The 15,686-nt window shown below is 47.9% G+C and overlaps 2 protein-coding genes across 2 annotated transcripts in view; one reads left to right on the forward strand and one right to left on the reverse strand.

Annotated features, from left to right (window-relative positions):
- Positions 1-5,316: 5,316 nt before the first annotated feature.
- RHOB (ras homolog family member B) lies at positions 5,317-7,708 on the reverse strand. Its single transcript, XM_083831254.1, has one exon. It carries the CDS (start codon positions 7,380-7,382, stop codon positions 6,792-6,794), a length of 591 nt encoding a protein of 196 aa, XP_083687380.1. The 5' UTR covers positions 7,383-7,708; the 3' UTR covers positions 5,317-6,791.
- Positions 7,709-11,428: 3,720 nt separating this feature from the next.
- Positions 11,429-15,686, forward strand: part of LOC310896556 (ras-like GTP-binding protein rhoA) — a 6,068-nt gene continuing 1,810 nt past the window's right edge. Inside the window, exons 1-3 of the mRNA XM_083828966.1 lie at positions 11,429-13,046; positions 13,679-14,319; positions 15,134-15,686. The exon at positions 15,134-15,686 is cut by the window's right edge and continues 1,810 nt beyond it. Coding sequence (XP_083685092.1) covers positions 13,681-14,274 — 594 coding nt within the window. The 5' untranslated portion in view covers positions 11,429-13,046; positions 13,679-13,680 and the 3' untranslated portion in view covers positions 14,275-14,319; positions 15,134-15,686. The remainder of the gene's footprint in view (positions 13,047-13,678; positions 14,320-15,133) is intronic.

Genomic DNA, 15,686 nt, shown 5'->3' on the forward strand with positions numbered 1-15,686 from the left:
AGTACCATTTCCAGGCACAACAGGAGTTGTCTAATCTGTGCTGCTTAAAATATAAAAAAAAGGCTGAGGAGCTTTATGAGAGACGTCAGGAAATTCTGCAGAACAGTTATGAAAGTCACAAATTCTGGAAAATTTACATCCTGCAGGTGTCATGGGTGAAGTGATCCCATTAGATTAGCTATTTGCATAGCATATATGATTTTGCAGACCTATTTTTTGTCCAGACTAATATCAACCACCTGTGTTGTCTACAACGTTGCTGAGGAGCCTCCATCACCCTACCTGCAACATTTCTCTGGTCCAGAAATGCACATTACAGACAGTCACAAATCCACCAGGGCTTCACCCTGGGTGGAAAAAGGCTTAAAATCTGATTATATTTGCACAACAAAGATGATAGCACACTTAGCTTTAAAGACAAGATTACTATAACTTCATAAAGCCTCAGATTAATAGCTTCTCACCTTGTCCAACAAATGTTTCTGCAGTAGAAAAGCAATCTTTTTGCAACCTTTGCTCGAATTTGCTCTTCTTTGTTTGCATTGTTAGGGCTGAGAAGCCCACGCTTCATTTTGCAGAGCAGGCAGCATCCACGGATGCCTCCCTGCAGGGATGCTGAGATGTGAGTCCTGGGCCGCCCCCAGCCCCGCAGGCACCCCCCTTTGTTTCATTCCCCAACCCAGCAAATTTCGGACTGTGAGCACTTTCTTTTGTCTGTTTTGTTAGCTTTTGAGAGTGCAGCCACCAGCTCCCCCTGCAAAATTAACATGTGGCAATGTACACTTTTCTTGCTTTAATAAAAGCTTCGTGTACAAAACTAACACTGGGCCAGTCTGCCAGTGGAAGAGCTGCAGGTTCAGAGACCGGTGTGTGACTAGAGATAGCTATCTGGGAATGCCTAATACAAATTGCTTTTAATTTTAAATGCCTGTATCTTCAACAATAAGAGCAACCAATGTGTCCCTCTGTCTGTCCTGGGTCCAAGCCTCGGCTGGCTGCAGCTTGACCTCTATCTTGTCTCGCCCTGCTTCTTGCTGCCAGTAATCCTAGCCTTCCGTGGCTTGTCCCGGCTGATTTTCCCCTGAAACCTGATCCTTTTTCAACAGATCAAAGGGAGCAAAATGAGAAACTTCTGCAGTGACCCTGGAGCCACGTCAGCGTGACGTGGCCGAGCCATCGCCGCGGGTCAGCCTGCCTGTACCGATAAACTGACCCCGAGACAAACTGCAAAGTCCCACAGTTTAACAGAGTGCCCGAGCTCAGGATCTCTGGTGGAGGGAATCCATACGTTACTTACATCCTGCCTGCCATGTGCTAACCTGTACGGGAGGGAGGCCGTGCTGGATGCTGCCCTGAAGCACTAGGAAGATTCCAGATGAAAAAGGTTCAGAGGAGAAACGGCCTTTCATGAAACCCCCGCTGGTCCATCTGAAAAAGGCAGAGAAGCCTCCAGGCACCAAAGCGCCTTCTTCGAGCCTGAAAAGTTCACATTGAGCTCCAAATTTAACAGGGCGGTGTTAATTGCTGAGCCCACCCAAGAGGAGATGCTGCGGGGTGTGGGAGCCACGCAGGCTGTTAGCAAGGAGCCCCGGCATTAGGCACACCTTTGTGAAATTCCTAGCTGCGGGGCAATTACTGCAGTTTGCTTCCCTTTTCACCTCTTTACTGGTATATGTGTGTCTTTGTCTTGCCAGCACCTCATTGTAGTTAGTGCTTGGGAGGGTTTGGAGGGAAACTGCTGCAGTTTCCCTCAGCAGGAATGCGAGGTGTCCTGAGCCATCAGGAGGCACTGAGCTCTCTCCTACCCAGTCCCTTGGTGCTCTAGGTGGTGGCAATGGTAGTGTCGCTTCCCCCTGAATGTCAGAGAAAATCAGAAGAAATTATGAGAAATTACGAGTTATTTTAGAGCAGCCCGAAACTTGGAGTTTCTTCCAGATGTTCACGAGGGTATGGGTGACTTAAGCCTGAAACATAAAGATTATTTTCCTCTCAGGAATTAAAAAAAAAAAAAAAAAAGGAATATATATTCAAGCCTGCATGGATACAGAAGGATGAAACCCACTGCACAAAAGCGTGGGAGCAGGAGAAAGGGCTCCTCCAGTGTCCTGGGGGGGTCCCAGGGCTGCCACCGCCCTCCTCTTCCAGGAGAGGAAGGGGACATTATTGTGCAAATGAGCCTGCCAGGAAATCCGCTTTGTTTCCAAACGCCTATCTCCAGCCCTGTCCTGTCAAGCTCTGAATGAGGATGAATGGCCTAAAAGCAATGGAATTAAGCATTTAGGGCAAAATCCCACCGAGATTTCGGTTTCAAGCAGGCAGACCAGCAGGCTCGGGCAAAAACGTGTCCGTGTATTTAGTGCATGCCGTAGGCAGCCATCCGATAGTCCTCCTGCTGCGCTGCCAGGGTCCAGTGTGGGCATCACATCGGTGCCCCTGGTTTCTAAGCCTCACTCTCGCACCCCACCTTCTACCTTGACTCTGATATTTCGTTTGTGAAGAGAAACGGCCCATCTGTAGCTTACCGTTATAGCAAATGGTACTGAATTGGGCATGGATAATAAATGTACTGGCACCTCAAAGGTAACCACAGAGCCTCCCGCTTCGTGGATGCTCTGACGAAGTGAGACTCGCTCTGTGCTTCTGCACGGGGTGTGACCGGCCACAAAACTTGATCTGTCTGGTTGCTGCTTGTCACCGACAGGCAAAACTGGAGGGGTGAAGGTTCCCTGTGGGAACAGACCCGCGGCGGTGGGATCCAAACCTTTCTCCAGGAGGTTCCTTGAAGCTCATCAGCCTGGTGCACCCCAACATTCCTGCTGGCTGCCTCCTGTGAAGTGTCTCCATGCACAGACGGGTTAGCCAGACCTCCAAATGGCTCTGCAGCCCCACAGGGGCAAGTGTCCTGTCTCAGATCCTTCAAAGTTAGCTCTACAAAACAGCAAAAGGAGGTATTCATGCAATTTCTGTCCATGATACTACAAAACCAGCAAAGCCAAGAAAGAACTGGATCCACCAGCGCTACAGATCGCTAAAATCTGAAAGGTCAAACCGAGCTTTTTTTTATTTTCTGCATCCAAGGAATAAAACCCATGAAGGAATTGCAGTTAGTGACTCTGATTCTAGTAAAATACTTGTGGTCGTCCTCAAGTTACTTTATTTTTCCTCTTATTACAGGGAATTTGTGTCCATTTTTTATTGGACTGCTAAACAGGATCTGCAATATGCTGCATACACGGTGAAGCAGATAGCGCTAAATGAAGTTATTGCTGCAAAAACAAAAGGCTGTATGAGACTGCCACAATTTCTGCTCCCGCTTACATTCAAGCAACCCCACTGTATGTGGAGTTGCACAAGAGCTAAAATAACCTGCCAAAAACACGCGGTTTGATTTCAATACGCGACATTAAAGCTCCCTTTGCCAAAACTAGCAGGGATATTCACTGACTTCTTTCTCCCACCAAAGACGATGTGTCATGTTTTGGCACACCCTCCCACGATGGCTTTCTAAACAACGTCTCCATCTGGCCATGCGAGGACTGCTTACAGCTCCTGCGGCGGTGTCTCCAAAATGGAAGAAGCCACTGACTTTCCTTCCCCAGGTGGCTTCGTTTTCAGGCTTCGTCCAATTTGAAATAATGAAGGTAATTACCTTGTAAGCACCTTAGTGGAAAATATTGGCGTAGTTAATTATGCAGAGGTGCAATGCGAACTCATTTCCCAGTGTTTAAAATACAAATATTAATGCTTTCTCCTTTGGGACGTCGAGAAGATTACTTATTGCTGCAGTCCGACAGAATTTGTAAGTTCTGCAGCTGTCCCAATCGCTTTAAGGCAAAAGTTTGCCACGCTGATTTTAATGTCACTGGTTGGTGATGTGGAGGCTTTTGAGGAGTTTGCGAGAATGGAGCCTTTGGCAGAGGCCCTTTAAACATTAAAGACTGAGATTCAGTTTCAAAGGGTGTTTTAAGACCGAAACGTGATTTTAGGATTCTCAACCTGAAGATGAGAAACTCACTCTGAATATCAGGAGAGATGCAAATCCTTGGAGACTGGCACCCAAAACACAGTGCTTGGGTATCTTAAGATATCCTGGCTAAACCGGGTGAAAACGCAGCTGCCTTTCCCTAAGGTCAGGGTGAAACCACGCAGCAAACTCCCGGCACGGACTGCACCTTGCGTTGTATCTAAAGCCTTGAAAACGCAAAGCCAGGTTTTTCCACGTGATTTCTGATTGACTTTCCAGTCGTGGAACAAGGAGCCCGCTATTTCTACGTGAGTCTGTCGGGGAAGAAAAAAAAAAAAGCCTGATTGCTTTCGGCAGGAGGCTGGCAGAGCCCTCCGTGAGCAAACAAGCAAAAGCAGCCAAACGTGTTGTGTTTGCCCTGGTATTGGGTAACGTTTCGGAACAATCCGGTGCGCCCCAGCAAGGATTCACATGGGAGACAAACAGAAGGCTCTACTCCTTTCTCACACCTCTGCAAAAGGAGACGAGAAGGTTTACAAAAATGTTAACCTGGTTGAGGTTTCTCCCATAGGTACCTACAGGAGTTTTTCTGGGGTTAAAAAATAAATAAATAAGGAGACATCAGCATTTTGGGCATGGGCTGTGTTCTTCAGCAGCGCCACACCAGCCCACCTCTCCAGCCAGGAGCCACAGATACTGCAGGTGAAGGCAGCAGCAGCAGCACACGCAGGGCACCGGGCCCCGAAGCACCCGGTCAGAGGAGAGGCAGAAGTGTGTGGCCAGGCTTTTTACGGTGCTATGGCAATTAAGGAGGCTGGCGATCGGGAAATTAGCTCCGTGGCTTAGGCTTCTGCAGCAAGTGGAGCCAGTCCACGAGCCCTGCTGCAGCGAGCGGGGCCGTGCTGTCCAGAGGGGAGGCCACTCGCTACGTAAGAACGGTTTTTATGTAAATTCTGATCTTGAAAAATAATTCTTATGGCCTTGCCACGTTCAGTTCTCTGCCTGCTTCGTCACCTCGCAAGCCAAAGCCTTGCCTGTACACGAAGCAGCGAGCGAAGCCCTCACCCCCACCGCAGCCTCATCCCCCAGCCCACCTTGGGGGCGAGCAGCAACCAGGGCACATCAACCACCACTGACACACGTCCACCTGTGGAAATTAAGAAACCAGCTCCCCTGAAGGCAACCACCAGCAGCAGCCCTCCAAAAACCACCCAAGGCGTATTTCAGCCAGATGAGAAAGTACCAAGGGGAGCAGCTGTAGGCATGGGACAAACTCTGGCCCATCTCTCCCCCGTCGGTGCATGTTGTAACCCCTCCAGCCCCTGTAAATCACAACACTGCTTCCTCAGATGTCAGCATAGAATCTTTTAATACTTTACATAAAAAACTGCATACACAGTTCATAATTTTATGTAAACATCATATACATCTCAGTTTTTGCCATGTCAGTTTATTAAAAACAAACAAAAAAACCAGTCTCAGTACCACTGTTGGGGGAAGAAGGGAAAAAAAGTAAACAAACATAAATGGATAAATTTGTTCTCTGAACCAGAGAAACGCAAGATTATTTTCACCCGGGTCTGCCACCCTGTGAAAATAAGTTTTAAATAAACCTAAATTCATTAAACTGCCCTTTAGTATTAAAGTCTGATGTACTCAATGCGTAAGGAACAGTGTTTTCACCCATGTTTTTTTTTCAAGGCAAAAAGATACAGTGGTTTTATTTACGCTTGTGTTGAAGTCACAATTTTAAAAACAAGGCCCAGATGAGGTTGCTGAGTGTTTCCAATGCTACAGTGTTGTATGCAGATGACAAGTGCATTGAGTGTTTAATTCAAAAAAAAAATTTCCAAGTTGTGCAAAGTAACTTCTTTTGAAAATAAACTTAAATAAATCCCAATCAACGTATCTGCAGAGGACAACATTAAATGAAGGAGCAGGCACCAAGATCATAATATGGCAATATCACCCTCTCCCCTTGCTCATCCTGCCTTGTCCATCAAGAGCAGGATGTCCAGCAAGGAGGACGGAGCAGTCCAGCTTCACTTTCCAGCCCACAGCTGGAGACAGTTGGAGGCTCGTGCCACCAGCAGGCACCAGCTCGCCTCCGGCAAGTTCCTTTGCACAACACAAGTCCCAGCTGGGCACCCCCTCCCCACCTCACTTTAAATAAGCACCCCCTGCACTACCCCAGTTTTGCACAAGACAGGAAAAAAACGTAAGATATATACAGGCTTCGCTCGGGATGGCCCTCCCCAGTCCTCGGGGCACTAACTTCCACAGCAGGTCAGAACACCCGCCGGAGAGGCGAGGACGCCGCAGGCAGCCCGAGGGATGCAGCCCTTCCCCAGCCCGCCTCGGGGGAGGCACATGCACGCAGGAGGCACCAGTCCCTTGGAGCATCTCAGCTCCGCCGCTCTCCTCTTGCGGAACAGAGGAGGCTGTCTGGGAGCCGGGAGCAGCAGGTGGTGGGCAAAGGGGAAGAGCCGGGTGCAGTGTCTGCTCAGTCCAGTCCCAGCAGCTGTTTGTCGTTGAGAGTCAGCGATTAACTCGCAGGGGCCAGCGAAGGAGAAGGCTTCTCTCCAACCGATTCCCAAGACTCTGGGCATGCAACCCCCCCCTCCCTCTGTCCCCACGGCTGAGCCAGCACAACCCTTTTTGGCCAAGGCTAAGGGAGCGTGCCCCCTCCCTTAACCCCCACCCCCATCCATCGCCAGCCCCCAGCAGAGGGAACAGGCAGATGCTGTGTGCGTGCGTAACCCAGCTTCTCTCCACCCACCAACAGGTGACCCAGGCGCTGTGCCCAGCGCCGTGCTCCAGCCGCTCCCTATAGCACTTTGCAGCAGTTGATGCAGCCGTTCTGGGTGCCGTAGCGCTTCTGCAAGGCCGCCCGGGTGGCGGTCTCGAAGACCTCCCGGACGCCCTCCTTGGTCTTGGCCGAGCACTCCAGGTAGTCGTAGGCCTGGATGCGAATGGCCATGGCGCGGCCGTCCTCGGTGCGCACCGGTTCCTGCTTCATGCGGGCCAGCTCGTTGCGCACGTGCTCATCGTTGCGCAGGTCTTTCTTGTTGGCCACCAGGATGATGGGGACATTGGGGCAGAAGTGCTTGACCTCGGGCACCCACTTCTCCGGGATGTTCTCCAGCGAGTCCGGGCTGTCCACGGAGAAGCACATGAGGATCACGTCAGTGTCCGGGTAGGAGAGGGGGCGCAGGCGGTCATAGTCCTCCTGGCCGGCCGTGTCCCACAGGGCCAGCTCCACCTGCTTGCCGTCCACCTCGATGTCGGCCACGTAGTTCTCGAAGACGGTGGGCACGTAGACCTCGGGGAACTCGTCCTTGCTGAAGACGATGAGCAGGCAGGTCTTGCCGCAGGCGCCGTCCCCCACCACCACCAGCTTCTTGCGGATGGCGGCCATGGCCAAGCTCGCCAAGCTGGCCTTGCCCTGCAGCAGGACGATGGCAGCGCCCTCCTGCCCGCGGCCGCCTCCCGCTTCCTCTCGCTTCTCACAGGACACCGTGGCGAGCCGGGCCCGCGCGGGCAGGCAGGCAGGCCCTCCTCAACCCCCCGCCTCCGGGGCGCGCTCGGACACTCGGTCCCACCCGGCTGGGCTCAATTCCCGGCGGGGGAAACGCCACCGACGCCGCCTGCGTACGGCCGGGGCAAGCAGCTCCGACCCGCGCCGCTGCCCGCCGCCAACTGCCGCAAGCCGCGGCCCGGCGCCGCTATTTAAAGGCGCTCGCGACTTTCTTAATATAGCCAGCCAATGGGAAGGCAGAGAGTGAGGTCATCCCCGGCGGGGAGCGACGCGATTGGTTGGGCTTGTGAGGGCGGGAGGCGGGGTTGGGAGGTGGGGGGGGGGAGCGGGGCTGAGGGGCTGAGGGGCGGTGGCGGGCTCGGGGCTGAGGGGACGGGGGAGGCTGTGAGGGGAGGTCTGGGGACGGAGGGCATGGAGCCGGCCCGAGGGTGGTCCCCTGAGGGAAAATCCCCCGGGGGAAGCCGCCGTGCCCCCGGTACCGGCTGTAAAACCCGGGGAAAGCCGACCGGAGGCTGTTCGGGATTAAATATTTGGGACTTGGTTGGATACCCGACCGCTTCCCGTCCTGAAAGGAAAAAGCTGGTCACGTTCGGGTCCGTCTCCTGCCTTTGGGCAAAAGGGAGCTGAGGGGTTATAAACCGGGAGAAGCAGCGGGCTTGAACCGAAATGCCCTTTTGGTCTCCGCTGAGAGATATCGGAAGTCCCAGTAATTAAAAAATGAATGTGGAAAATAAGAGTATAAATGACCGGCCTTCAGGCTGCTTGGAGGCTGGGGCTGCGTGCCTCGGCACTGACAGACGGCTCACATTAATGTAGCCCTGCCTTGTAAAACCTCACTGAAATTCCTGGTACTGGCTCGCTCTGTCCCTGTTAAAGCTATCGCTGTTTGCTGGGTGCTGTCTGAAGCTCGTTTCCCTGCAAGTGTTTCCACCCAGGCGATTTTCACCCCCAGACCTGGCCTTCCCTTGCTAGCCAGTGCTGCCATTAGTGAATAGAACAAAACCCAGACAATACGATTGTTATTAGAAGTTGCATTTAAAAACACCCACTTAAAGACCAAATACACCATTGAGCATATCACATTCCTTGACAGGTGACTTCCAGTAGAGTTACAGAAGTGTGTGTTAATAGGGCATATGGTTCGCTTATGATTCACTTAATCCTAGGCATTGAAATGTAATTCATCCTCTGTGAGGTTTTTGTTTTTTTGTTTTTTGTAATTCCTATTTCTCTCTTTCAAAAGAACACGTCTGTCTGTTGGGTGATGGAGGGGTTTGTACCTTGATCTTAAGTTTGTACAGCATCTTTCACATGAAGTCAACATAAAAAATTCAAACTGATGTTTGAACAAAAACCAACCTATGAAAGCGTAGTCACGGTCATCAGTGTTCTCCAGTACCTTTGAACTTCTAACATGCTAAATTTTGGATTGCCATTGTCCCTTTACCATTATTGTCATTGCTCACAATTTTAAATTCTTCACGAACCCCAAAGAAGTCACTGATGTAGAAGTCTTCTTTCCGCGCTGTCATGTCCTTTCCGTGATGGAGCATTAGCAGCTCGTAGCTGTTTTCCCTATAAATATCCCAAGCATGTAGAACCACTTTGACAGGCAAGCGGAGTCGATTTGCAGTACAATGCAAGTCTTAATACCTTTCCTGTTTTTAAGTTCCTTGAAGCTCTCCCTCAGCACTAAATGGATGATGTTTTTTTTCGTCGGAGTTCAGTGCCACCTTGCGGCAGCCCTGCTGCCTTGGGTGCCCTGTTCCTTAGGCTCAGAAGCTGGAAGCCCCACACCTCTGAGGAGACAGCAGGAAAAGCTGCAAGCAGGTGCTTTACAGCTCGTGATAGGTGCTGCTTAAATATGCGTTTGAATTCATTTTTATTTGACTTTTGGCTTGCACGAAGAATCATGCCTGAGTGTTTGATTTTGTCTTTTCATCAGCAAAACGCTTCATTACATAGAAGAAAGAGCCACCCGAATGAGCAATTATGTTGATCGTCTCCTCCGTGCTGCGCCATGAAAGGCAGGGAAACACGCAGCTTGTTCATTTCGCAGCACACCGCTCTGCTGTTCACCCGGAGTGCTGCTAGCAGTTACCTGTGTGCCTCAGCACGCAGAAAGCAAACTTGAGCAGCCCACACTCATACCCTTTAACTTTTGTAGCCTTCAAGACAGGGGGGTCTTGTCCAAACCATCTGCTCACCCCAGCTTCCAAACTACGCTCAGGAAGTGCTCTGAAAAGGTCCAGCTAACCCATGTCACACCGATAGCAGGGGCTCTTACAATTGAGCAGAGCAGATACAGTTCCAATACCCAGTTAACCTCCCAGCCCCTGGTGGCCTGAGCTATGAATGCCTCACTCACTGGCAAAATCTTGCTTCTGTAGTCTTCAACACAGTTATACTGAATGTTTGGTCTCCCAGCTTTCAAGAAGGACTCCAGCAAAGTCTGTGTAATTCCAGGATGTGGGGTTTCAAATGCCCACAGGCCCAGTCCTGCGACTCACATAGACTGAGACTGCTGTCATGTCACTGGCCTAGGTTATGCTCCGGAAAGGGCCTCAAGGTGTTCTGGTTATCACACATTTAAACTTAAATGCCTTTTATGCCTTTGTACTTTATTACCTGTGACATGATGGTGGCCTGGGTTTCATATTAAATGTAAATATGCAACATGCCGCTTTTCTCTTGTAGTTTATTCAGCCCATAAATATCAGAAAGCTTCATCATCAATTCCCCTGATGTGACTTTGCACTGAAATAGAAGGAAGCACTATGTGGTATGTGCACTGAGCTGTCTAAGTGGGAGTGAGGAAGCCTTAATTTATATTTTTTCAGATATATGTTTCTGTTCTCTGGAGCATCCTCTTTTCAGCCCATACATGAAAGTGTGAAATGAGCCGGTTTCAAGAACAGCAGCAATCAGGAGTTGTACGTAGGAATCCTTTCTTCCTCCTGCTTAGATCATGGAAAATAGGAATCTGACCAGCGTTACAGTGCTGCGAGTGCAGCAGAAGGAGGAACTGCAGCAGTCCTGTAACAGAGTACAGTGGATAATAACCTGTGGAAGTACCTAGACTTCCTTCCTGAGGTGGTGACTGAGAGCAGAGATGGAAAACCTGAGAAGAAGAAAAAATGAAAACTGGCTCTGGGATAAGGTGGTTTGTTTCTCTCATTAGGGAATTTTGAACAGGACCAATTCTGCATTCAAGCATGGCTGTGGCACCAAGCGCAACCAGCTCACGTTTTTGTTTTTTTTTTTTTAACTCTGTGTTGTAGCTTTTGTATTTCCTTATCAAATTTCCATCATATGTGGAACTCTACTTCTTTCAGCAAGCTGAAACTTCACTTCCAATAACCCATAAATGTGCAGTCTCTAAGCAGAGAACTTATTGGTTCTGCTGTACCACATACATTGGTATGATTGATGAAAAAAGTATGAAGAGGAGAAAGAAGACACCACTTCTTTTTTTTCATTGCTTGTGCTGGTGGTTTTGAGATTAAAACCCAGCCTTTTGGGACTTTTTACTTGATTTAATCCAATTGGTATTTTTTTGTTGTTGAGAAGACAATTTCAGTCAATTACTGGAGATTGCTTCCAGATTATGTGCCTCCTCCCTGTTCTCTTTGCTAAACAGATTTTCTAAAGGGCATGTCTGTAACTCGGATAATTTGTGTTCAAGCATAAATCTGCACCAAAAGCGTGAAAGCTCAGTGGGGAAGGTAATCTTTCTCCTTTTTGTCAATAAGTAGGCAAGTAAGTACATTGCCTGCTGTGGCATAACATGCTGCGGGAGCCGTATGTGCCAGTAGCGGCATACCGAGTCCTGCTCGCTGACTTGCACCGTAACGCTAGCAACAAGCATCCTGCCCGTCCTCACGCAGAGCTTCTCAGGGAAACAAGAAGCTTCTAAAGGAAGCAAGAACTTGCTAAATATGAGCAGTTTACAGTGTTAAAAAGCTCTGAGAAGATACTGGCAAACAGGTAGAAATGGTAAGTGTCCATCTCTAAGCTGTTAAGAGTTTCTGACATATGTAGACCACTTGTTGCAAGTCACAACAGGTTCACTGCATTCCAGTGTCCCTGACAAAAAGGGACTCAACTCTCAGATCTTCAACTCTCCAACTCTCAGACCCCTCGGTGATCAGTGTGCTCAGCCAAGAAGCCAGATCGATCTACCTAGAGACTGGAATGCCAAGGCACAAAAAGAGAAGGTGGGAAAGGCCTGCATATTTTCATTTAGGTTAGGTACAGCACAAGTAAAAGAATATCATCCCAAAGAAGAAATGCCTTTATGATCCTAAAGAGCTGTACGGGACCCGATGGCATTGTTCTTCTAGGACATAAGTGGAGCAAGTCAGAATCCAGTGACTTCAACTTTATTCAGGCTTATACGTCAATGGGACACAAGAAATACAGTCTACCAGAGTAAAATTAGACCACCATAGAAAACTAATTTCCTTCACGTCTCCAGCTCTCTCCAATCAAAGAAAATGAGTTCCTAAAAACCCTCAGCTGAAGAACTCTTCAATAGCTGCGTGAAATAAATGGGCTGACCACATAACTGTACATCAGCAGTTAAGTGTCTGCATCACCAGCAATGCCTTTGCAAACAGTTCTCTCTGCAGAGAGACCAAAGTAATCCACCTCTGGTTACCTTTGTTCTCAGTTTTTGGTGGATGCAAACACCTTGCAGGCTTTGTCTACCAGGGAAACTGAGACAGAGAAAGGAGAAATGACTTGCCCAACACCAACAAGATATCGGGGAGGTCAGTTTCCACCTCTGGAATCCAAGATAGTTAGTATCCATTACACTGGACAGTTCTTTCTCTTTAGACTGTCACGGATTTTATTTCGCTACTTGGAGGATGATCAAACACTGGAAATGGCTGCCCAGAGAGCTAGTGGAGTCTCCTTCCTCAGAGATATTCAAAATCTGACTGGACACAGTCCTGAGCAGCCTGCTCTAGTTGACCCTGCTGGAGCAAGGGAATGGACCAGATGATCTCCAGAGATCCCTTCCTACCTCATCCATTCTTTGGCTCTGTGATTCATTTCTGTGAGATGCCTTAGCAGATCTGAAAATGGGTGTCTTGAGGGTCTGGCTGACAGCTCTACTGCTCTTTTCCTCTCTAGTACTGTCACCCACCCACTCTCACCCCCCAGAAAAGAAGTTTGGCACACTCAGTACTGAAATGCTCACTCAGGATGAGCCTTTTGCAATACGAATGAGGAAATTTCTGAAGCAAACATGCTGTGATCTGTCAATGAATTGTGCAACTTCCACTTTGTTGCAAGTTGACTCTTTAAAAAGCAATGATGTCATGAGGTTCTCTTTGTAGATTGGCTGGCTATATTAAGAAACATCAACCTATCCCTTTAAATACAGTGTTCATCACGACAATCCTTGAAGAGTGGTGGTAAGTTCTCTCTAGATGGAAACAGGGACCTAAGGAAGCTGAGGCAGCAGCGATATTAGAAGCCAATCTCACACTGAACATCAAGAAAGAGAAGAAGACTGATGCTGGAAATTACTACCCTGTAAGTCCAACACTTCTATCTCATATAAAATGACCGTGAATATATGAAGAGAGAGAACACTTCCTTAACTCCCACATGAGAACAGATCTATAAGCAAAAGCAGCATGGATTTATCCAGCATAGCTATCACCACTGGTAGAATTCTACTAGCAGACAGTGGTGGGAAAAATGTAGGCAATCTGGATGGTTGTCCAGTACAGTGGCTTATGTTCCATCTCACAAAATTAAGGCATTCAGTGTGGAAAATGAAATCTGTTATGGACTGAACACTGGCAATAAATAACATTGAAGATGGTAAAACAGAAATATAGGACACTGAAGGAATATTGGTTACACCCGGATTTGGTTTATACCTTCATTTTTTGATGTATAAAAATGTCGAAAGCAAGGTACTCACAATTTCAGAAGATTCTAATATCAGAGAAATGAAAAGAGAAAAAATAAAAAAAAATAAAAACAGGGAACAAGGGTAAGACAGGAATATGGAGAGAAAAAAGGAGATAAGGGAAAAGAATCCCAAACTAACGTAGTTTCTTCTCTTCTTCTACATTTCACAAAAGCTTTAAAAAGGGGAAAAAAAATAAAAAACAGCACAGGAATAATCCATTTTTTACTTCATCTTGATTTTCAAGGAATGGCTGCTGTTAGGAGAAAGCTTACTGTAGTCGGAGATGACCGCTGTGGTAAGACGTGCCTCCTCTTCGCTCTGCGTCATGAACAGCTTCCCAGCTGCTACGAGCCAACTCTCTTCGACACTTATGCCACTGACATAGAGGTAGATGGGCACGAAATGAAACTGTTTCTGTTTGATGTGTCAGGGAAGGATGAAGTCAGTTATCAAAATCTCCGCTCAGTGTTCTATGAGGACACCAACGTTATTTTAATATGCTTCTCGGTGGATAGGCCTGACTCACAGCAAAACATCCTTGATCTTTGGGTTCCAGAAATCAAACTGTTCTGCCCCACAGTTCCCATTATTCTGGTGGCTACCATGATAGAACTGAGGGATGATGAAGGTATCCAGAAGAAACTAGCTACTTCAGGCAATGAGCCGATAAACACGACAGAAGGAAAAGCTTTAGCAGCCAGGATTGGGGCATATGCTTACCTGGAGTGTTCTGCCAAGACAAAAGAAGGCGTCGATACAGCCCTGGAGATTATTAGCCAATGTGCGTTAAATGAGAAAAGGAAGAGAAAGAAGCGCTGTAGGTCCTGCCAAATTTTGTAAGAGGAGCGAACATTATTTTGTTGTTAGATTTCATGATGTGGAAGGGTAAGTAGATGTCCTTGCTGCTGTTGTGTGGGTGCTGTAAGGGCTGCTTTTAAGCTACAGGAAGAAAAAAATAATCACTTATGTCATTGATAGAAAGTCTGCAAAGTCTCGCACTTGAAAAGTTGGATTTCTTTCTTCTCCCCTTCCAAAATAGGCTGAAGAGCACAATTCCAGGTTTGATCTGAGCACCAGCCCTGAGAAATAGAAATGACCAAGCTACAGTTCTCCACAGAGTTGTTTTGGTCAAGGGAGACAGACACAGACTAAGACAGGAACCTAAACCAGCAATGCGGAGACAATCACGAGAACATGGAGTTCAGGGGATCTAATCCCAGCTTCCTGGCAGCAAGGCTTAGTGGCAAGCAGCTGTGCTGACAAGGTTTACTAGTGTTCACTCCCTTCCCTACACTTCCTTGAAGGATGTCCTTAGGGAAGGGAGTCACCGCACAGACACGCACAGACACACACACGTATCCAGTAGTCTGCCCTACTAATAGCGGCGGGTTTCTTACTGGCAGAACAGGTCTGACTTTCTCTAGGATTCATTCGTAGAGCTGACCTGGGCTTGGTTCCATAAATGCATTAGGGATGCAACGTATATATAGTATAGGGTGCAATGAAGGAAGTACTCTTTACCTCTTCTTCAGGCATGGGTAAATAAATTGGGATAAAAAAGCCTGGTTCTGGATTAGGATCCGCTTCTTGATAGAATTCTTACCTTAAAATGAGAGAGGCAAAAAAAACAGATTTTAGTTTCTAAACTTCTTTCTCTCTATGGCTTGAATGTATCTTAAATCTTCCTGTTTTTTCCTAGCACTTACAGGCAGAATTCACGAAGCAAAGGGAATGCCAACAACCACACTCCACTTTGCAAGTCATCAACAATCTGGAAAGAGACTAAGACATGCTGTCAACCTAAGCAGAGGATCTCAGAGAGGCGCAGAGATGGAGCAAAAAAGAAAGACTTTGGGTGCATCTCCACACTCTTCCCTTCTCCAAAGCACTGATTGCTGCCAGCCCAAGGATCTAACTGAATTATGGGCTGACATTAAAGATAGAAGTCTGGGAGATGGTTAGTAATGCAGGATTTGAAGACGCATGCTATAGCACAGTAAATGCACAGAAAAAAGTTCTAAGGTAAACTCCGGATCCTGAAGTAAAGGGGCAGGACTAACTGAGCATAACTGTCATGAACTAGGAAGACATGAAGAGTAACACTTCCTTTTACTGACTTACCTAATGGTGGTTTCATCACTCTAGCAGCTTGTCTACAGTTTCCCAAGGGGAAACAAAACAAGAGTAAACACAAATTTTGGGGCTGATCATGCCACCTGCAGCTGTACGCTTAGCAAACTAGCTTTCCCAGG

Source organism: Anser anser (genome assembly GCF_964211835.1).
Source record: "Anser anser genome assembly, chromosome: 3".
Lineage (NCBI taxonomy): Eukaryota > Metazoa > Chordata > Aves > Anseriformes > Anatidae > Anser > Anser anser.